Source organism: Pollachius pollachius (assembly GCF_949987615.1).
Source record: "Pollachius pollachius genome assembly, chromosome: 19".
Taxonomy (NCBI): Eukaryota; Metazoa; Chordata; class Actinopteri; order Gadiformes; family Gadidae; genus Pollachius; species Pollachius pollachius.
The window spans coordinates 15,906,103-15,929,964 of NC_136952.1; the positions used below are offsets into that span (position 1 = coordinate 15,906,103).

Consider the following 23,862-nt stretch of genomic DNA (forward strand, 5'->3'; position numbering starts at 1 on the left):
AAATGATTCACATAAATCTACATGACATTACAGGTGTTGATCTAAAATGACATAAGACCACAGGACATGGCATAGCGTTACATGACCTCAAATAACAAGGTATGAAGGCAGAAGAGTACCTCACATGACCTGACCTGTCCGACGCTCAATGCCCCGGCGCCCCCTGCAGGCCAGTTCCCCAGCACCTTCGTGGAGGCGGTGGCCATACCCAGCACCAAGGCCGGGGACAGACTGTATGTGTGCATCAACGACTTCACCTCCAGCGAGCCCGGGACGCTCGCTCTAAAGAGAGGTACGGTACACACAGGCATGCTCGCTCTACCGCCGACGCCATCCATGTGACCAATGGGGAAGACTTTAATGACAGTTGTATGTTTTGGATTAGGATGTTATTGTTGGTAAGTGGCGACTAAAATAACTGTACGCTATTGGCTGTGCAATATGTCTGATGGCTGCGCAATTCCGATACAAATAACTGAGCACAAAGATTTGCATTCCTCTTTTGAAGGAGAGTCAAATAAATAAATGTGCTTATTAATAAACAAAAATAGACTAGAATGATGCGTTAGTCATGTTTGCCTAATCATGTGATTGTCATTTAAATGCTACATGTTTTTTTCACCTTGCCTCCTGCTACTTATTTGAAGGAGTATAATGTCAGTGTGCTCAGGTAAATATGATGTCTTGTGGTGTAGTGTAATTGTGTGTTTGGGTATAACTGCCTTCCATTATCTTCAACAACATCAGAGTTGACTTCTTATATGCGATAGTCGCTACACACAGTGACCACTAGATGTCACCAGAAGCCGCTTTAGGATGAAAATGCTACACTGATATTCTATTGCTATACATCTCTCTGTTTCAACGTCTTGTTACTTTAATTACCTCACACGTTTTGGTAACGTTTTGAAAGCCTTAAAGGCTATATCATATATGTGTGAACAAAAATTATCAGGCTTCATTCCCAACATACTTTAGTGTCATTGACATAAAATTGAATAATAATTAATTAGAGTAAATAAAGGGCACATATAAAGAACAATTTACATTTCTCATTCAGTGTAAAAAACAAATCAGGCATCAAAAACTATACTGCTTAGATACTGAGATAAGGACACATTTGTTTGTTCTACAGTTTAGATGGAGACTGTCATAACTATACGTTCCATATCGGTCAGTGAACACAATGGGGAGGCGGAGCCACGGTGCTCTGGAATGTTGCCCTTTGACCTCTTGGCTAAACAGCCCAAATTTCCAATAGCGCCGTAGCTGCTCACTGCAGCCTGACACCAGAACGTGTACTTAGACAAAACAAAGGAAACTGACACTTAGGGAGGGAGTACCAAACTACTATAATCAGTTGGATACTACAGTCCAGGATGTTAGTTACAATTATTGTTCTTCAATAATCCCTATCCTCCAGTTTGGAGGATAGAGATTATTGAAGAACAATGATTCAAACTTACATCCTCGACTGTAGTATGTGGCATTTTAGTTTGCACTCACTTAAATGCATACAAAAAGTATCTAAAGTCCAGACATCTAAACCCAATGTCCTCAATACATGTGGGGCTGCAACACTGAGCTGGAGGGGACCACCACCCCTAACCACTAACCCCCCCTGCCTTCCCCCTGTGGGTCCTCCCCAGGAGATGTGGTGGCCCCAGACTCCGGGGTCGCCACTCTGGACCTAGGCGCTCCCTGGCAGCGGGGCTGCTCCGCCTGGGGGGCCCGCGGGCTGCTGCCCTCCTCCTGCCTGAAGGAGCTCCAGCTGTCCTCCAGCTCCAGGCTGCTGTCGGAGCGCTGCGCCCTGGCCCAGGCGGCCGACCTGCCCCCCCACGCGCTGGGCCAGGCCCGGGCGCTCATGAGCCTCCACGCACAGCTCCACGAGGAGCTGGACTTCCGCCAGGGGGACCTCATCGTCATCACAGGCGTGCCCGAGCCGGGCTGGTTCCGGGGGGAGCTGCGGGGGCACACGGGGGTCTTTCCCGAGGGCTTTGTGGAGCTTGTGGGGCCGCTGCGGTCCCCCCTCACCCCCGAGTTCGGGGACCGCCGGCCAGAGCTGAAGTTTACCGACCGCGACCGGAGGCCCAACGGGAGGGATGAGTACGAAGGGCCGGAGGACGAGGACGAGGAGGAGGAGGAGGAGGAGGAGGAGGAGGAGGAGGACGATGAGGTGATGTCCGCAGAGGAGCACCTGCAGGAGGAGTTTGTGGAGGAGGAGCAGGAGGAGGTGGAGGAGGGGGGGGTGTATGGAGTGGCGCTGTACGACTTCCGCGCCATGGAAGCGGGGGAGCTGGACTTTGACGTGGGCGACCGCGTCCGCGTGGTCAACACTCTGGAGGACGGCTGGCTGGAGGGCGAGGTCAAAGGTCGCCGCGGCGTGTTCCCTCACCGCTTTGTTAAAATGGAGGACAACGGGCACGCGACAGCGGTTGAGGCCGACGCCCACGTAGAGGAGGAGGAGGAGGAGAACATCGCCGCTCAGTTACTCCCCGGCGAGCCAGAGCAGGGCTCTGATTGGACGACGTACGAGGACCACACGGTGTGGGACCTGGACTACTTTGAGCTGGCGGAGAAGAGGAGCACACAGGAAGACGCTAGCCGCGCTAGCGCCGGGCCTAGCACGCGGGCTAGCACACAGCTAGCGCCCCAGCGGCAGCCCCCCCCGCCGGCCGCCCCGGCCCAGCCAGGACCCAGGAGACCCCGGTCCGCTCCGCCGTCCAGACCCAGGCTGCCGCCGCGGCCTAGCCCGCCGTCGCTAGGCAACAGACGGCATGTTAGCATGGGCCCCACCACCACTGGCTCCTCCGCGGCGGCTAACGGTAAAGGCTCTCTAAAGCCTCACACACCTTCACCACTTCAGCAGCTCAAGCGCATCCACAGCCTCACGCTGCCCAGCCGCCGGCGCTCCCAGGACAGGGAGGCCTACCAGAGGCCGCCAGCAGAGGGCGCCACCACCGGCAGCAACGGGAAGGGTGCCGGCCTGGGCAAGGCGCTGATCCGCATCGTGGAGAACCGGCGGCAGAAGAAGCTGACGCGCCACTCGAGCATCAACGACGTGGACATGACGGAGCGGCGCACGCCCTCCCCGCGGCCCGCGGGCCGCGGCCGGCTGCCCGGCTCGCTCACCCTGGAAGCCCTGGTGGATTCGGCCGGGGACCTGGAGTCCAAGCTGTCCCAGCAGCTCTTCGAGTTCGAGAGGAGCCTGACGTCGGCCCACGAGGACCCCGCCGAGGTGTTCCCCGACGACGACCGCGACCACGAGGACCACGACGGCGAGGACCTCGGCGACCAAGCGCGCGTCTCGCGCCACTACTCCATCCTGGACTACGGCACCGAGGGCGACATCACGCGGGGCTCTGCCCCCGGCCCCGCCCCCGGCCCCTCCCCGCCCCGCGGCTTCTTCTCCTCGTCCTCGTCGGCGTTGTCGTTGCTCGCGTCGTCGCTAGGGGAGGGAGGCAGGTCGCTGCGCCCGCCGCCGCCCCGCCCCCGGACCCTCCGCCCGCCGGCCCCGGCCGCGTACAGGCCGGCGCGCCCCCCCCCCCCGGGCCCCCACCCTAGCCCCCAGGCACCGGGCGCCCCGCCCCCCCGCCAGCCACACCCACTTATTCTACGACCCCGAGCCGGAGGCCACGCCGTCGGCGGCGGAGGAAGGCGGCGAGTTCGGAGACCTGGCGGCGCTCCAGCGCGAGCAGGCGGAACGCCACGGACAGGAAGTGGAACGGCGACGGCAGGAAGCGGAGAGGGAGCTGGAGAGGCAGGCGGAGGAGGTGGAGAAGGAGGAGAGGCGGAGGGAGGAGGAGCGGCTGGAGGCGGAGGAGCAGGCCCAGGAGGAGTACCGCCTGTTGCTACGGATACAGGAGGTGGAGCGCGACATGGAGGAGTACGCGCACACGGCCGCCGAGCTGCGCGCCATGCTGGAGGAGGAGGAGGAGGAGGAGGAGAGGGGAGAGGAGGACAGGGAGGAGGAGGAAGAGGCCCGTCTGCAGGCCATGGAGAACCTGGAGTTCTGCAACTACACCCTGGAGACCCTCACACTGGAGCTGCAGCAGCTGCAAGGTAGGACCTGTCTGTCTGTCTCTGCCCAACCGCTCAGAGACCTGTCTGTCTCCGGCACCGTCTGGCCGGGTGTATTCTTGTTTATCTCTCCCTCTGTCTGTCTGCGTGTCTGTCTGTCTGTCTGTCTGGTCATTCTGACGTTCAGTCTGTCTGTCTTTCGTTCTGTCTGTCTGTCTGTCTGTCTGTCATTCTGTCTTTCTGTATGTCATTCTGTCTGTCTGTCTGCATGTCTCTCTGTCATTCTGTCTGTCCGTCATTCTTTCTGACCGTCTGTCTCTTTGTCCGTCTGTTTCTTGATCCGTCCACTTTAATTCGGACTATAAATCTGAAATGCTGGAGGTCAGATCCACGTCAGCTGGTGATGAACCAGATGGCAGGCAGCTGATTCAAATATCTACCTACTTTCATGGTTGAATACCTTCTTTTTTTGTTTTACACGTCAATCACTACACTGCTAGGTCTATATTTTAATGGTTTGATCTACAGCTCAAAATGAGAGGTCTTGGATATATAAAACAAGATCGTATATCCACTTTTTGGATTTTTTTTTGTTTCTATTATATATATTTTATTTTTTGCATATACATTTAAATTTGCTCCCAACACGTTCCTCTACTTTAGGCGGCTTTAGCGTGATTATTTATTCTCATTTTCTTCATCAGGTTTCCTCTTCAAGTGAGAATGTGTACCTTTTGTAAGTACAGGTGTTTCTCTGATTCTTTCTTTAGATTTACTCCAAACAATAGAACAGGTAACCAAGCCTTTTTTAAACCTGCCCACACTATCTGATACCCTCATTAGATATTCTGATAAGCCCATCAGATATAGGCCTACCACTTTTCTCTTGTTGTTTACATTTCCCACAGTGATTGAAGTGGAAATGAGCAGGTCTTAAAAATTACCATTAGGACCTTGCAGGTTGTGGCAATTAGTAAACGTATGCGTTGGACTTTGGTTGGTGTTTTTGATGTTGCTGGTGATGTGGAAGGGGTTTGGTTTCAGTTTTCAAACTTGCAAGTCATTTAAATCACTCAAACTCTTTCAATGAATAAACACATTATTATTTTGATACTTTATTTGAACAGGAGGACTTTTCGAGTCCTGTATAAGACATGAGTGAGGACACTGTCTGTGGGCATTAAATAAGATACAAATGTCAAAGTCAAATACAAGGTTGAATATTAAAGTTTGGAGAAAGACTAGAACAAAGAAAATACATTAAATTAAAGAATGACAAAAAAATATAATGATATGATTTAATATTCATACATTCTGTGGATTAAAGGAGACATATTACACCACCAGGTGTGAGTGTGATTAGCCTTACAAGCCGTTTTGGCTTGAAAATCACCTGGTGGTATAATATGTCTCCTTTAATCATAGTTCATTTGTTTCATCATAGTTATTTTTATTTGGTGGACTGAAATTGACACACAACCACACACACATACCCATACACACTCGTGTGTGTATGGACATGTGTGTTTGGTTGTGTGTCAATTTCAGTGGTTCCTCTTTCTTTCTCTCTCACTCTCTTCTATGCCCCCTTTCTCTTTCCACACTTCTCTCTCTATGTTTCTCTACCCCTCTCTTTCTCTCTCCACACCTCTCTCTCTCTATATATGTTTCTCTACCCCTCTCTTTCTCTCTCTACTCCTCTCTCTCTGTTTACATTCTCTCTCTACTTGTATCTGAGGAATGGCTTCGTGTGTTGTTGCTATGTTCTTTCGGGGCGTGGATCAGTAGTGTGAAGTGTCAGAGACAATGGGCTGTTTATTGTTCCAGGGCCGAAACTCCACGAGGTCCGTCCCACTCAGTCCACCAGGGGACGGATCCAAAGTCCTCACGACACCCTGAAGACGCATAGACCATAAAGTTTTAAAGCTAGTTCAAATCGACCATTAGATCAACATAAAGACTTTATTAATCCGGATGGAAAGCCAAGCTTTCCAGTAGCATACCCATGACAAAAGTGAAGACATAGTAAGAAAAGTTGAAAGACAGGTAGTGATGGTGAAAAAGTAGTGAAAAAAAAAAAGTTAATTCAACCTACTATTCATTGAGTGACCCAGGATTGTCTTTTCGATAATTATAAACATGAATACATAAAGCCTTTCTACCTTTCATTTACCTGCTTGAAATTTAGTTAGATTATAATGTTTTGGGGATATGAAAAGTGTTCTCGAAACGGAGAATCACAAATAGACACACAAAACACGATTACGAACTCTGCTTGAACACGAGACAGCTTGCACAGTATTCACATTAGACATGCAAGGTTGGCACACAAACACACACGTGCACACTAAGTACACACTGTAGGGTTTCGGTCATGTTGTGTTGCAAAGGTGAGAGGTTGATTGGTTGGTGAGTAGATAAGAAACAATGTCTGGCATTACATTAAGGAATTTGGATTCGATTGAACCAGCCCTGGAATTTAGTACTTAAAATGTGAGTGTGTGAAAAGATAACCCCAATCTGGTTTGATGAGGAACACATTCGCTACAATAGACTGCAGTGATGCATATCACAAGATGTCACACTTTAAAGCCCCTTTAAAATAGATCGATGTTCTTATATACATGTTTTTTCCGTCCCATAAGATTGTATTGTGCTAAATTTTGACAGAATTCTAGGAATTAGTTGTTGACAAAATGCAATGTTAACCATCAGGGAAATGAGTGGTCAGGAACATCGCTGCCTCATCAGGGTTTTAAAATGGGTGCGTGATTAATGTGTGCGTGTTTGCTCAAGTGTGTGTTTATGCGGATGGATTGTAATAAGTGTGTGCCCCCCCCTCCCCTGCATCAAACTGTCCCTTTAATAGCTGATATTTCTGTGCAGACAGAGCAGGGGGCGGCACTGAGCGACCTGCAGGCTTCATGAATAGGCTCATGTTTTCTTCTCACACTGAAGATGGCTCCTCTGCCCAGGGCGAGGGCCCGGGGATGGCCCCTAACAAAGGCGCTTTGTGCCTGGGGAGCCACCAGCGCTACGCTGCACTGGGTCGCTGTAATCTGTCACTTCCTTCAGGGCTCTGCTCTCTTGGTGGGGCTACGCTGAAATGTGCACATGTGGTACAAGTGTCTCAGGGCAAGGATGATACTATCACCGAGCATGTACTTATGTCGATCCTTTCTTTCTTTTTTATTCTCTCTTTCTCTGGTTCTTGCTTTCCTTTTTTTCCTTTTACATTTTTTTTCACTGTGTTTTTTTTATTCATTTTGTTCTGTCTTTGGTTTTCCTTTTCCTCCCTTTTTTCCTGGTTCCCTTTTTTCTCTTCTGTATCTTTCACACAAACTAGGACACACATAGACATGATTGTCTGTTTGTTTTCTACTTTCTACAGAAATGAATATACATTTCCAACAATAGTATCTTTCTGATATCCAAAGCAATGACCACCTGTGGCATTTAGTGGTTTTCAGTTCCACCAAGGGTAATTCTCCAGCATTTCAGTCTCAAATAACAAGACAAAATATTTACACTTTTAAATCCGCCTTAGCCAGAAGGAAGGGACTGTTAATAACCATCACTTTTGGGCCATTTGGGAAGCCTGGAAAAAAAACCCTGACCAAAACAGGAAGAGGAAATGATTCTGTCCTGGGTGGAAACCCCCCCCCCCCCCCCCCCTTCAGAGTCTGGCCACGGGGGTCAGATCCCTCTTTCCCATGTCACAGACCACCACTGAACTCTAGACTTTGTTATCCTGCAAACAGTAGTTCTGGCCAATTACAAAACAGGGAGGGGCCCCCACTCTCCTAATCCACCAGGCACGTGACGCAACTCAATCTTAAAGCCCAGACGAGACCCCGCCCCCTTCAGCAGCTCTAGCCCCTCCCCCCAGCACGGGGCTCAGCGAATAGGGTGAGCCGAGGGGGGAGGGAACAGGCAGGATTTGGCTGGGAGTCGCTGTGGACCTCGTCAGTCCTGTTCAGGCAGCCGAGAGAGCGCACGAGAGAGAGAGAGAGAGAGAGAGAGAGAGACGGAGGAGAAATAGTCTGTCAGTTTGACAGACTTGCAGAAAGTAAAACAATATGTCGAGCAGGAAAGGCCCTGCACAGCGCTGGCTAATGAAATAATAATAATAAAAGGACTATGGAGACAAGGTGGAGGAAGCCACTGTGAAGAAACAAACAGAAAGAAGGAGAGAAAGAGGACGGCGTTTTCAAGGAGAGCTGACTGGGGATAACGGCCAGCCATGAAGGGTCAGGTGGTTCTCGGACACCCTGCTGGGTATGGGGGGGCAGACTGGAGCTACGGACCCGGGGGCCAGCCGGTGCGCAGGGGGAAGAGCGTGGAGCAGCTGGGGGGCGCCGACTGGGCCAAGGAGAATGAGAGGATGGTGCGGTTACAGCAGCTCCAGCAACTACACCACCTCCAGGTTCAGCAGCAGCAGCAGCATCAACAGGTTGCTTTCCCAGGATACGGAGCAGTTCCTGGGCAGCCTCAGGGACAGATGATGTTTATGGGTCCTGGTCATCCAGTTCACCATGGTGGGATGGTTTCTGGTCCGGGTGGGCCCATGGTGGGTGTGGGAGGACCACCAGCACCACCACCTCTTCCTGGGCACATGCAGGCGGCTCCCTGGCCTGTGCATTTGGCAAACCAAGCGCACACGAGGCCACAGGAGATGGTCCCTCACCAGCCCCGGTTGGAGTACAAGAACCCAGGGGAGCCGGCCTTCGAAGACCTCCGACCGCTAAGCCGGGACCTTTATTACCACCCCGGCTCGGAGGACGGCCACCTGGGGCTGAGGAGAGCCGAGCGGATGAGCAAAGCGCAGCACTGTTTCTACCAGGGCCCGGAGGAACTCAACTACCACGACCGCAGCAGGGAGCCCCCGCAAAACAATGACCACGTGGACCCAAGGGGTCAGGAGAGGTACAACGCGCCAGCGGAGGAGAGGCAGTACCAGCGCAACAAACAGGACCACTGGGCCACAGAGAGGAGCTACGAGTCTGACAATAATAGAGTCCTTAGAGACTTGGAGCATGCCGATGCCACTAGGGACCGGTACAGCTATCGGGGCCGCAACGAGGACCGGAGGTACTCCGATGATCACAGAGAGCAGGATTACTACGAGGACAGGAAGTATGTTAAACACGACCCCAGGGAACGCGGCGAATACGACCGACGGCGTGAGGACAGCCACTGCAACGAAAAGGATGGTCGCAGGGACGATTACCGTGAGCGCCTGGACGGGGACCGGTATAAGGACAGGGATTACGTGGACCAGAGGGAGCAGGACCACTACCGACGCAGAGAGGACGACCGCTACGCCTACGATGACCGCAAACCCATGGACCGTCATCCCGATGACTACTATGACCGGAGAGACAAGAAATATAGAGATGCAAACGGCCGCGTGGGCGAGGAAACATTCTACACAGGAAGAGACCAAAGCGATTCGGCCTGGGATGAGCGATACCGGGACGGCTACGACCGGAAGGGCGACGACCATCCAGGGACACGGAGGAGAGACCGCTACGAAGACGACATCAATCCCACTCGTGACCACTCTTCGAGGGATCGCTACGATCGCCGGTACGACTACTCCCCGAGGGACCGGTACGACTACTCCCCGAGGGACCGCTACGACTTCGAGGGGGCTGAGGACCGACGAGGTGGCAGCGATTCCTCACGGCAGGGGCGCTACGACCACCAGCCAGTTGACGACAGGCGACGGTACGACAGCGGAGAGCGCGGCGAGAGCGCGGGGACGTTACCACACGACAGGGCCCGGGAAAGGTTCCAGGTGGTGCGATCGCTGTCTGAGGATACCCGTTACGAGGAGCCACCCCCAAAAGACGGCAAGACGAAGCACTGTGAGCGATGGGTGGAGGAGCAGAACCGGAAGCTGAAACTCGGGGAGCTGCACTTGTTCGAAGACCCGGAAACGTTCCGCCGCGGGGCCGAAGAGGACCGCGAGACCGGGTACGAGTCCTGCTCCGGGGGCGGCGGACGCAAGCGGGGTCACAAGCCTGTTTACCTGGGGTCCCTTGACCGGAACAGCTTCTACAGGAAGACCGCTCCGAGCTCCATGAAGCACTCTCAATTTGCCACCACCAGGAAGAAGAAGCCAGGTAACCATCCATGATTATTTATATATTTGTCATCTTAACACCAAAGAAAGGCTCTCTTCCTTAGTGTGTGTGGGTGTGTTTTATGTTTTTAAGGCTGAACCCTAGTCTATCTCTGAATGAGTATCGACAGGCAGTTGTAAAAAGGCAGACACAACCAAATGGATGGTGAGGAGGTGTAACTCCCACTCCCCCTCAAGACCTCCAGAAGGTCACTTGTGATGGAGACACCTCCCTAGACACCCTCCCTGGACGCCTGCCTAGAAACCATCGATCAATGGTGGGGGGACGCCCAATGTGCTGAGTCGCAAGGCTCTCCTGCACTTCCCAGGATTGTGTGTCTGTGTCTCTGTGTGTCTATGTGTCTGTGTGTGTGTCTCGGTTTCTGTTAATCCATCTCAATCTCTTTCTGTTTTTCTGGGATGCATGTGTGTACATGTGCGGTGCGTGTGGGTTTGCGCTCCTATGTGACAGCATCGCCCTTGCTCTCAGGAAGTTGGAGGTGAATTTAGAGGTATTTGTCAGAGACCTGCCAAGCTGGTTTGGCCTGTTCTCTGCTTTTTGTTGTCATTCTCCCTCCCTCCCTCCCTCCCTCTCTCCCTCCCTCATTCTCTCTCTCTCTCTCTCTCTCTCTCTCTCTCTCTCTCTCTCTCTCTCTCTCTCTCCTACAGTAAGCAGAATCTTAACAGGTTCTCTAACTTGCGGCGTTCTTTGTACAGAGGATGTTGACACAAGTCCCCTCAACTACAGGTGTATGTCTGTTAGATGGGTAGTGTTATGGTAAAAAGATACTGTTGAATTGTCCTAGCTTTGTGACTTTGTCCAATCACAATTTGGCTCTGTATCCCAGAAAGACATTTACACAATATTTTATGTATATCAACATTTCCTTATGATAATACCATCGATTTGACGGTGTCACCTAGTAAAGGTGCTGTTAAGCAAGGCACCGTCAACCTTTCATTAATCCTTGTGTTGAGTTGGGAGTGATTTTGCAGGGGCAGGATGGAGGTCTAGGTTGGATTTTCAACTCCACACCCAAAGGTCCTGGATTTGATCCTTGGTTGCCGCCTATACCGTCAATGTATTCACTCTCTGTTGCTGTGGTTCACCCACAGCAGCAGAGAGTGAATACATTGTAGTTGGCATAAGTATGGCTGTCCTTACCGGCACTCCTCCTTGAGCAGCATAGTAGCGGTGTTTCTTGTCCAAACGCCAAGAGACATGTCAGGGTTTGTCACTCACTGCCGCTTACTGACATCGCCGTGGGAAACACTGGAGATAGTTGTGTAATGTTGCCATGGAACACAGTCATGATGGAACTTGATAAAATAACACTTTGTGTGTGTGTGTGTGTGTGTGTATCTGTGTATCTGTGTGTATGCGTGTGTGTTTTATATGCAACTTGCCATTTCAGTTGCATGTGTTGGCCATTTCATGAACATTTCTTTGGAGACCAAGACACTGTAGTGTATTTTAAATGGAGTAACCCCAAGATTCAAAGTATTTGGAGGATATTAAATCGTGGTTGTTTCAGATTGAAATGGAAGACGACACAGAGAAACCCCTAGTCGTCCCAAACCGATAATGGAGAACTTGACTCTGTGTGCGTGTGTGTGTGTGTGTCCTCACCAGGAGTTCATTGTTTGAGCAGAAGCAGGTGGTGCCCCTCAAGCCCCCAAATCTCTCTCACACACTCAAGCACACGCACATGCACATACGCACACACACGGTAGGTCCCCAACACACTAGCCATATTGACCCCCCTCTATAATCCTGAGAGTCAGCATGCAGGGGGGGGTGGTCTGTCTGGTGCCAGGCTGTAGCCAGCACTGCCATGACTCCCGCACTGACATACTAGACCTGTGTGTGTGTGTGTTTGTGCGTTTGTGCGTTTGTGAAGGCTCCGTAAAGGGAGCTTATCAGAAGGAAGGATGACGCCATTTCTTTCTTAAATCAAACACACACACACACACGCACGCACACACACACACACGGTGTGTTGTCATCCAGTTAATCCTGTTAGAGGGGGTTTGTTTCAGCTGGGTCAGGGTTTCAGACCAAGGTGGCGGTGCAGACCCATGTCTGTCTGGTCCTGCTGCTGATTGGGTTTACAGGTTTAATGTAATGATGTCAGGGTGGACCGCAGGGTCTTGGGTGCTATTGTTCGTCTGTGCCCCAAGGTCAGACGGCCTCGGTTAAAGTTAATCAGAGTCAAAGAGTCATGCCGTTTATCTACCTGATTAGATTGGTAAAGAACAAAGACTGTTAGGAGGTTGTTGGGCAAGTCCTCTAAAGGACGGTGTGTGGAAAGTAAGGACTAACTGGGTCCACAGCATTTTCCATCAAGATGTAGGGTTTAAGATCACATATCAGACATCAGGGCTGATTCAAGGGTCAAAGCAGGGAGTATTTGGCCGAGGATTCGATATGATTGTTGCTCAGTAGCATCTTTTGGACCTAGTTGATTTGCAGGATAGTCCAGTAGTGAATAGGATGCTCGACTCCCAACCGAAATAGAACTGGGTTCGATCCCCAACAATATTCCCAGCCCAACCCATATGCATGCTAGATAAAGCAAGTAGCCCAAGCCTTCTCCATGCTCCTACACTAACTCACCCAAATGAATCAAGTGTTATCTTATCTTGAGTGTAGACTATACGTCATCATAATGCAAGGCATGTTTTTAATGAATCATCACACGAATCATTGGGGGTCTAAAGGCCCTGACAACTCCGACAATTTCGGGCCCTAGTTTTTTCGGTGTCTCCCGAACCGTTGGCAAAAGTCTGCCCTTGTCTGTGGTTTTTCAGACGATTCAGAATGTTGAATCGAGAATGAGCAAAATCACTGTGATTGGCTGATCAGCTAGAGCGAATCAATGCACAAGAACAGAAAACAAGTTCTTTGTTTACACATTCTCGATTTTAACTAGCTACATTATGAAACTGTCTGAGCGAGAATGGTGTGAAATGGTAGCTTCATTTTTCAGGTGTCTTCAGGTTCATGTTTGTATCTATCCTTGGTTCTTTGGCCATTGGCTGTAGTCTCAGCCAAAAAGTGCAACTTTTTGGCTGAGACACCGGAGACCAAACAGTCGGCATTAGGCTAGATCTTTGACGTTGGTTTGGTGTTTCAGGGCGTTAAGTTTCCGGTTGAGCTACGAGGAAAGGGCCCTACATAGGTTGTTTGGTAGGTGGATTTAACGGGTCAGTCGAATGTAGGTCAAAAACCTTCCTTCGACCGTCTTGACATCTTCACCAGGCTCCGCCCCTCCCCACCCCCCCTCATTAACACTTGTACTGCAACCTGATTGGCTTACAGCAAGCCCTTCTTACCATTGTCACTTTGTGGGGGGACCTGGGGATCCACTTAACGAGACAGTTTTCACTTTTGAGGCCGTAACAAAACAAAATCTTTTTTTTTTTTATGTTGATGAAAGCAATTTTGAGCTTTTTAAAATGAAAATTTTATGAGGCTCAGCACATATCTTAGCATAGTACTAGACGATTCAACTCTTTAGGATGAGATTACCTGGAATGTTTAAAAATATTCTGATTTCACATCAAATCAAACTAATTATAGGAGGAAAGCTTTAAGTATGGTTATGGTCGTCATTATGGTTGACATTATGGTTGTCGTCAATCATAGTTCCTATAATTTAAAACATTACTGGATAATTTTCCATGAAGAGGGTGCCAAAATCAAAAACTCCTTTCCTCACAAACTCTGTAGGAGTCTTGGGAACACACAGCTAAATATTTTTTGGTGAGCGAAACCGGTACTTGGAAACAAGCTTATCTTATTGTTGTGATAAAGACCTTAACGATACTTAAGAAGGGCTTGTGCGTTTTGTAGAATAGGTCTTTGTCGCTTCCTGGGAGGTTTGAGTGGTATCACTCACTTTAAATGACTTCCCATTATAATTGAGCCTTCTACGTGATGCTGTTCCTGGTATACGGGTTCAAGGGTTCAAGGTACCAGGGTTCAAGGTACCACTGGCCTGATTCACCTGGCGGCCATCTTGGCTCCAGACGCTAGCCGGCTGGGGGAACTGAAGGCAGAATTCCTCCCACAGAAGGAACGATGTGAAAGGCTGAATGGCTCCTAAGGACTTTGAGGTTGTTTTCATTTAAAGCAACGCCTACTGTTTTCATCTCAACCTCTTTACTCCTTTGTGTTCAGGGTTCAAGGTAAAACTCGGGAGGCGGTAGTGGTGGTGGCTGTGTTTTTAAATGGCTTCTGCACTTTAGTTCACACTCCACCCTACACATATGCAAAACCTCTGATTATCCAGAACATTCCTGTTCATAGAATTGTGCTGAAGATACCCTCATTAATTCTCCCTCCACTTCAACACCACCCAACCAGTTTGTTATGTGTTGTTTACATTTTGCTCATGAATGAGATGCTTCTGATCTCAATCTACATGGAATTAAATGGCATCCATTTTGATAAAAGGTTGAGAAAACCCTTCAACCAGTAGATATTGAGGTGGAGTAGTGCTTAAAGTTGAAACACAGGGCTTGTTGAATAGTTGATATGATGTCAAGGTTGTTGCACTCACAAGAGCCCCTACTTCATCTGTCAGCACTTCACGTTGTTTTGGATTTCATTTTATAAAATGAATAATTCTCTCAAAACTGTTGATCGGAAAAAGCAGAATGTATTCAACACGTGTGTCATGTGATTGAGTATCAGTTGTTTGATAGGTGTTGGTGGTGTGGGGGAGGTGACTTGATGATTGAATGTAGTCACGTGATCTGTGTTGGGGGTGAAGGCTGATGCCAGTGTATCTAGTGGTGGTGTATCTAATGACAACACACACAGTCAACGGTGATATCTGACTAGGACCTGGAATGTCGGACCCTTGACCTCCAGGGGTAACTAGGAGGACACAGCAATGGGGGGGGGGAAGCTTTTAAAAAAGTAAGCGGCTGCTACATTACGTTACTCAAGGTTAAAGGGGTTTAAAGATATAACATACATGTTTTTTTTTAGTTTTTGATGTATTCTAGTCAACCGTTTTTTTTGTTATAGATTATGGATTATTCCAGCGTTGTGTTTAACATCTTTGCTGTTCTTAACCTTTTCTGATTAGACTGTCTTGTTTCAACCATTATATTCAGCATTCCCACACACTACCTTGGCGACTGCGCCTGTGTCAACACATTTACGGCCAGATTTACACCACAGCTGAACACACACACACACACACATACGTGCACGCACATACGCGCACGGCCCATGTAATCACTTCAGCCTCCCCCCCCCACCCTCTCCCCTAGGACAGGAGTTGCCGGGGCAACCGCACATTCTTCTGTGAACTTTGAAACTGTGGCGTGCACACACATACACACACACCCAGCTTAGATTGATTCTGACCTCGTTGCTAATCTCAGAGCTAACTTTTTACGGCTGGTGTGTTTTTGTGATAAGTAATGAGAAACCACAAATAGAAATAAATGAATGCTGTTTGAAGTGACTTAATTTTTTACATGACATTAAAATGTCCAACTACTACTAGTACTAAAAACAGGAAGAGTTTTTAGTACTCTTCCTGCATTTCCACCTGCATGGAAACTTCATCCATGCAGGTCGTTATGGTGATTGAGTGCAGCTTGTGGGGGAGAAACTTGGTATTGGCAAAAATGGACTGGATTGTCCAGAGTAGACCGGGCTCCCAAAATGCAGCACTTTGCCCATCTTAAACATGAGATTAATGGGCAATCGAAATGTAGGATTTGCCAACAGAAATCTAAAACAAGAAACGTTTCAAACTAAAGTGAGAAACGCTTAACCAAAGTCATTTTTAGCAACCAATTAGGGAACTTGATATTTTTAAGCCATCAGTCAGTGGCTAGCATCAACAAGTTAACAACATGAACACCAATCAGGGCTCAGCTAGTAGACACCTGTTGGCCCCGGATGGTTGGATCGGATTGGAATTGAGAGTCCAGTTCCCGAGTGGAGACTCCTGCTCCGGTTTTGTGCATCCACCGCGAAGGTCCATCCACTCCTGAATGTGTGTCCATGTGTAATCATGGGGGTTCCCATTCATTGTCATGCTAATCGCGGCCGTGGGAGGGAGTCTGTGCGTTAGAGGGATACGCAGACGGAGAGGCGAGGGGAAGAGATGTTGACAATGAACTGTCCGAGAGGGGCTCTCCTTGACTGAAACGCTGTGTGAGCGTGCACGTCGAGCGTGTGTGTGTGTGTGTGTGTGTGTGTGTGTGTGTGTGTGTGTGCATGCGTGCACTTGCTTCCTTCTCTTATTGGAGTGTCGACATTACAGCAGGTGGGTAGAATTAAGTAGCAGGCATGTCCGTGTTGTTTTACTTTGCCACTTTTGTGTTACCTTGTGTGTCTGTTTTACTTTGCGTGTGTGCACATGTAGTCAATGTGTTACATTGTATTTCTTTTACCTTCCACTTTTTTCCATTTTCTTTTACTTCAAATTGAACCTTCAGCTAGTATGAGTTTGGCTCGGTATTCATATTTGTGTCCTGTCAGGTTGTTAGTGTTTATGCATGCATGTGTCATGTTTTTGTTGTGCTTAATGCATTGTGGATTTGGGCTGGTACAAAGTCTGTGCTGTGACTGAATGAAAAGTTGTGGGCCTCTTGAGATACAGCTTTATTCTGTGGCTGCTCAGTGTAAGGTATGGCAGTGTTTTCAGTTACTTTGTACTCGGATATCTGGAGTATATAAATTACATGTCCATACATTTTTAGGTTTTACTGAAAAGTTGAATATGAGAACAGATTTATTGGTTTTGCAACATGTTAGGCTGCAGTATGTGGCCATCAGCCGTACAGCAGCTTTCTACAGTCGACCAGCACACATCTCCACTGAAGCAGAGGAAGAGTTGGGGCTGTTTGTTTAAACTGTAATACCGATAATCCTCTATATAGATTGTCTGCCCAACTGCAGTGTTTATTTGTCCGAACCCTTCCGTTTGGTCTATTATTGTAACAAAAAAGTTATCTCATGAGAAAGAAATACACACATTTTATATTTCTACTCACAGGCTTTCGGCATTAACTTTGTGCAGCTTCTGCTAAACTATTTGTCCTTCCTGATTATGATATTTAATTGGCATTGTTTCTGAATTGCTAAGTTCTGGTTAGAAAATAAAATATTGAAATAGAGCTTACTTTATACTTATAGCAATAACTTTCTACCTCCAATAAATTCCATATGCCAAACTGTGTTGGTTTTAATGGTGGAGATGCTTACTGGTCTTACTTACACACTTTATATCCAGAATGCTCTGACCACTCCAGGTATGCCAGTAAATGAGTACATGCTCAGGTTCACCTTCTAGAACAATGTAAACATAGAAGGAAAAACATGAGTATATGGGTCCTGTTTGATATCTGGATCATATCTGCATCATATGATATGCAGTACACAAGAATAACTTGATGCAGACTTTGCCATGCAGACCTTGCACTCATTCAACAATGCAAATTATATTGAAGTATTCCAAAGTGGAATAAAGTTGGTCAACACTTTGTACCTCAGTAGCACAGTAGCACTTGCTCTCAAGTCACATAGCGTTATTAATTGTGTGTTTGTTGTGTGAAAGAGATCTGGGTCATCTTCTGAATGTTGGTCCTTTGCTAATCATTGTCTGTATTACATACCTCTTCTAATTCCACTGTCCCCAGACCACCTATAATTACATTTTCATGAAGGTTTGTGGGCAACATGGTGATAAGATGTAGTCCTGCTAAGTATGATCACGTTGATCTATTTCTTGACAATGTTAGAGGAGATAATGATAGATGAACGGATATTGATTATTATAGTCATTGTTTAGTTTTGTAGTTTTTTGTTGGTCCATCGGGTCAGCTCCATGTCTATCAGCCTGTGGTAAACACCACCACAATAAAATGATTGGATAACAAAAAAAATGTCATCCTTATTCAGTGACAATACAGGACAGCCTGTCAGGAGGAAGTGGTCACCTAATACTTTATTACAATTTTTTATGTTCAGTCATAGTTGTGTCTCCCAAATCCTTGAAAAGATAAGATTTGTGGTTTATTAATCCCGGGCATTGAGTTAAGGGTGTGTGTGTTTGTGTGTGTGTGACTCCACCTGAACTACAGCCAAACACACCTGAATGCATTGTGAATTGTGTTCCACACCCACATTGTAAACATATGAAACGTGAGCAGAATGCTATGACGAATTAATAGTTGGCGTCAATATAATCGCTGCCACACTGGAAATTTGTCTAACACACAGTCAGTCTGTGTAGGCATGCATTGTGGCTGAATAGTACAGCCTGCCAGTACATGGCTGCCCATGTACTGTAACAGATCCTCTTTAAGAATTTCCATTGAGTAAAACAAAATAATTTGTTCTATAATATACTAATAGGGTTTTGCACAACTGATATCCATTTTCTGTAGAATTAAGTTCAAAAACCATACTTTGTTTTGCTTCAAGCATATCTTTTGTCTACAAAATATCTCTAATTGTTACAGAAAACAAAAAATGGAATTTCAGAAATTAGGTCAAAACCCTGTGTTGGCTTTCAGAGGAGGGGAAATAACAATTGCAATCAAACATGAGAAGTAGAGCGTGGGACGTGTGTGTGCTTGTGTGTGTCTGTGCATGTGTGTTTTTGATTAAATGTGGGAATGAATGAGTGAATGGAATCCAATTAAAACCAAGGATTGTTTTGTGTGTGTTTGTGTGTGTTACTCTTGACTTAAATACCATTGCATGCGGTCATGTTTTGATGAGAGGGGAAGGATTCACATATTATTGATATTTATCACACATTCACCAAACCTTTCATTTTACCATCTCCAACCCCTAACTGACACTAACTCAATCTCTAACCTAATATCTAAACTGAAAATCCCTAACCTTACACTTTACCATTACCATCTATACCCTAATACCTAAACATCACCATCTGTAACCTAATCTTGAACCTCAATAATTTTATACAGTCCTTAACACAACCATCTCCAACCTAATCTTGGCATCTCTGACGTAATATCTAAACCAAACCATCTCTAACCTAGTCGTCAACGTCTCTCACCTAATACTTAAACATAACTGTTTCTGATGCATCATGGGTATAGTCATCAGAAGAAGGCTCGGGTTGCTCCCGTGGTGAGACGCAGGTCTATGTTTATGTGGATTACCAGTGGACTTGTTGTCTAGATAAAGCATCTACTGTCTAAATATAGGGCTCATTTATGCTCCTTAGAGCAGCGCTAGTCCAAACTCCGGATATGACTAATGGCTAGATAATCTTTTATGAGATGTTTTTTTATAATTGAGGTCTACCAGACACCACTTTATTAATTAACAATTTGAACCAGTTTAGTGGCATTTCCCCTTCTTCTCCACCATCACCAACTGCCTCTTGCCTCTACGTACTACCCAACACCCACATAAATCACTACCGCGCCGCTACTGTCTACTGTCTCTCTCCTCTTTCGCATTTATTTATATTTCTCTCACCCTTTCTCCTCCTTTTTAGTATTCTCTCATTTTCTCTCCCTCTCTTTCTCGGTTTCTCCTTAAGCCGGCCACACACCGGCGCCGAAGCGCATCGGTGCGCATTTCACTCGCGTCAATTGCCGCCCCTAGCACCAATAGGAAGCGGCGCGCTGCAGCACCATTGTGATATGTTTTGAAAGAAGCAGATCAACAAACATAGTCGGTATTACCTACCATAACGTCATACCAGTTGTTTTATTACTACATATATGGCCCTGATGCCCATGATCCTCTGTTTGTGCTTACAATGATAGTCACATTAATTCACAGTTACTTTATGTAGCCTACTATCGGGCACTTTTTCAGGGGCGGCGATGCTAGGGAATAGAACAGTGGCGTGAAGACTAGTTGGGCGGCGCGTCCCCCTGGCTCGTCCCCCTGGCTTGGCCCCTTGTGTTGTCCCTCGGGCCCCTGGGAGCCAAAAGGTCTGTCCTCTCTTTCCCGGGACATTGTGTCCCGAGAGACAACAAGCCACAGTCCACTCCACTTTAAGGCCTCATTGAGACGAGGCAGTGGTGCGTGTACAACCAACACACACCGGTCACACAAACACAGCACACACACTTGTCGCACAGCCAAGATCAGGCCTGGCCCAACGATAGTGAGAACATAGATCAAATGCCAGGCAGGCAAGACCAGGAGAAAGAATGGGAGGAGGAGGAGTGGTTTGGAAGGGGGGGATGGGAGCGTTGGATTGAACCTGGATTCCCCGTTTTCCCCCACATTCTTCTGTGTTGGTCTCTCTCTTTACCTTTCCATGTCTCCCCTCTGCTTCCCTATTCTCTATCCCTCTCTCCTATCTCTCCATTCAGGTCTGATCCTCCTCTCCTTTAAGACTTTCTTGATCGCTCTCTCGTATCCATTGCTGCCATTAAGCCCGGTGTGTGTCACACCTTGGTTTCTATTGCTCTCTCTCTCTCTACGTTGTCATTTGTTTCTCTTGATAAGATTGTTCCTCTTCATAAGGGGGCTGAATATATTTATTCAAATTTTCTCTAGTTTATTTGCCTGTGGAAATAATTTCCTTTCAGGCGTCAAACCTCAGTTTTGTAGCCTGGGAACCACATGAATCTTCAAGATAATGTTTTATTTGCTTTGGCATATGCGTCTGGCCCCCCGCCTATTCAGACAGACGTCCTGCAGACCTGGCCCAGGTCGGGCAATCACAGCCTTTTAGCTAATGTGGGGCGGGTTTGTATGCTGTGTCACACATATTGTTACTCTGATTGGTCTTTCCAATTACATCCCGAGGGATTTTGGTTCTGGGCCCACCTTTAGAATAGAAAATGTACTGATAGGATCCTGAGAGGTTCCGAATTGGTCTGACGTTGCCAGGTTATCTGTTTCGTACAGATGGCCGATAACTAGATTACATATAAAATGAGTGTAGAAATTTCACGGCAGTTGACCAGACCCAACCGGTCGGTGATGCTGAAGCTCACTCTCTCTTCTCCTCTGCCTCCATAGAGATGACCCTGATGTCGGCTGAACGCAAGTCCATGGACTCCAGCCCTCTGTCGGACATGGCCCCCACCACCGCCTCCGCCTTGGCCCCTGGCGGCTCCAACCCCTCCTCCGGGGGTGAGGACCCCGAGCTGAGGATGATGGAGAAGCGGGAGAAGGTGGTGGAGGAGCTGCTGCAGACGGAGAAGGACTACATCAAGGACCTGCAGATGTGCGTCAGCGAGATCGTGGAGCCGCTCCAGCGCAAGCAGGTGGGTGGTGGTGCTGGAGGGGGCAGGGGGGGACTTTGAGTCTGAGGGTGGTGGTGTTTGGTTGGGTGGGTCGGAGGGGTTGGTGGTGTTATGGGTGGTGCTGGGTTGGAAGGAGGGGTGGTGAGTGTTGGGCTGGAGGGAAGGGTGCTGTTTGTAGGTTGGTGCTGGCTTGGAAGAAGGGTGTTGGTAGGGTGGTGCTGGTTGGAAGGAGGGGTGGTGATTGAGGGGTGGTGTTGGGCTGGGGGAGAGGGTTTTGATGGTAGGTTGGTGCCTGGCTGGAGGGTGAGTGTTTTATTAGGTTTAAGGGTGTACCAAAATTCTTTGCACTAAGTTTTTAAATGAATTAGTTCACTCCTTTTGTTACGGGATTTATTGGAAATGAAATGTGCTTTTTATAATAAAATGTAAATTCTACTATTATTGTTTATGTTGAGATAGAGTAAATAACCAGTTACATCATTTAAAAGATTTCATATATGTGGAAAACGTTAACATAGGGCTGAGGAGTGTATGTAGAGTGAACCCCATTTGAAACAAGCATCTCATACCCTACACGTGTACCTAATCTGTGTTGAATCCCCGTTGCCTTTATAGGTGCAGAACGTGGACTATGACGGCCTGTTCGGAAACATCGGCTCGGTCATCGACCTCTCACAGCGGCTCTTCCGCGAACTAGAGGAGACTGACTCCATCGGTGAGAAGACATTTCCTCCTTCAGGGATACATTCTTCTTCTTCTACTCTCTATGGTTTTCATATCGCTCCCATTCTTTTTTCGTATTGCTAAGGTTATATGAATAAGTTGGTTAAGAGGAGCTAGGCTGAAACTTTTTTCACCAAAACATGAAATACATTGCTAAAAGTCACACATTCAGTTAGGGGAAGTTTAAAGAATCTAAAAACAAAGATAAACAGAATTGTATGCATATGTAGCATTCATATCGCTGATGCATCTATATCGTTTTTTATATTTAACCCATCTTTTATGTTGTGTTCTGCAGGAAAGGTGTTTCTGGACTTTAAATCTGAGCTGGAGGACGTGTACAAGATCTACTGTCAGAACCACGACGACGCCATCGCTCTGCTGGGGACCTACGAGAAGGACGAGAACATCCAGCGCCACGTCCTGGAGTGTCTGGAGAAGCTCAGGTGACTAGCTTTAAGAACTGCTAACTCCAGAATTGCAAGCTCTTTAGAAACAATTGGATTTAGAAGCTTAGAATTAGAACGTCTAGCTTTGTCACTGCAATTTTTTAGAAAGACTTTCACGAGAAAAACTGATTTGCTTGTCGAATTTCTAGTATCAGAATTTGTAGCTTTAGAACGTCTAGACAAGAGTGCTAGCTCAAGAAATGCTGGGAAAATAATTGCTACGTTGAGAATGCTAATTTGAAAGCAACTAACTTAAGTGTTTTAGGATATCTGAGGAGGACATGCATGGCTCGTGAAATGGGAATGAAATACTGCTACATGTTTAATCGTCTTGTTGATGTGTGTGAAACCCTTAATGAAGCAGTGCTCTCTGATATCAGAAAGTATCCGAGCGCGTCTATTGCCCTTCAACATGCATGAGTGTGAAAACCAACAAAGTGCAACTTGGGTGTGTGTGTTTAAATGCATGAACCCTGACCGTATGAAACAAATACAAGGTTGAGGTTAAACATTAACTGTCAATACCTGAAGGTTATGCATTTGAGTTAGAGTTTCTCAGCTTGGAAACATGAATCATGAAACTATCAATACCAACATCATTCCTAATGGGGAGTCGGGAGTGTAAAGTCTGGGGTTTGGTTATCGGAGTCTATTCAAAGGCAATCGGGTTTGACAGTTTAGTTATTATTTTTGTCTTGTATTCAAAATGAAATGCAGCGACTTTCTTGACGCAAACATTGACCACACACACACACACACACACGTGTCATCAAGGGTGACATACTATGCAAGCACGTTAAGAATGTCCCCCGCCAGGTTGGTCTTGTCTCATTGTCGCAGGTATTTAGGGGACTACAGTCACACAGGAACTTGCTTTGTCCTGTAGAACGCTATCAGCCATCTTTGTTTGATGATACTGACACCTAGCCTGTGGTAGAAAGGAAGCCCATAGGGAACGAAGGGGCATACTATGACCAAGAAAAAAAAAAACATCCACAAAAACCAGACTACATGATGAATAACGGTATAAAACAGACCGGGTCTAAACCAAATTGACATTGGATTTAGTCTGGATTATTTTCCTCTGGTTCTTACATGGCTGTTTTCCTTGTCCCTTTGACGGTGTGAACAGTAAAGCCAACACAACACGGTGCCCCAGCTTTTGTTAGCATAGCCACCTGACCTAGGGAAGACCTTGGAGGGGAACTAGAGAGACACGCCGCAACACTTTTTGTACACTATAACACATTTTTTAAACAAAAAATGTAATATCTTACTGTATAAGGGACTTTAGCGAGTTTTCTAATACAAAAACAAACA

At 47.4% G+C, this 23,862-nt stretch overlaps 1 protein-coding gene across 1 annotated transcript in view; it reads left to right on the forward strand.

The window, feature by feature from the left end:
* The window catches only part of dnmbp (dynamin binding protein), a 43,096-nt gene that overhangs the window by 10,440 nt on the left and 8,794 nt on the right, over positions 1-23,862 (forward strand). Inside the window, 6 exon segments of the mRNA XM_079757041.1 lie at positions 170-292; positions 1,650-3,538; positions 3,540-4,062; positions 21,144-21,391; positions 21,986-22,085; positions 22,392-22,539. Coding sequence (XP_079613167.1) covers positions 170-292; positions 1,650-3,538; positions 3,540-4,062; positions 21,144-21,391; positions 21,986-22,085; positions 22,392-22,539 — 3,031 coding nt within the window.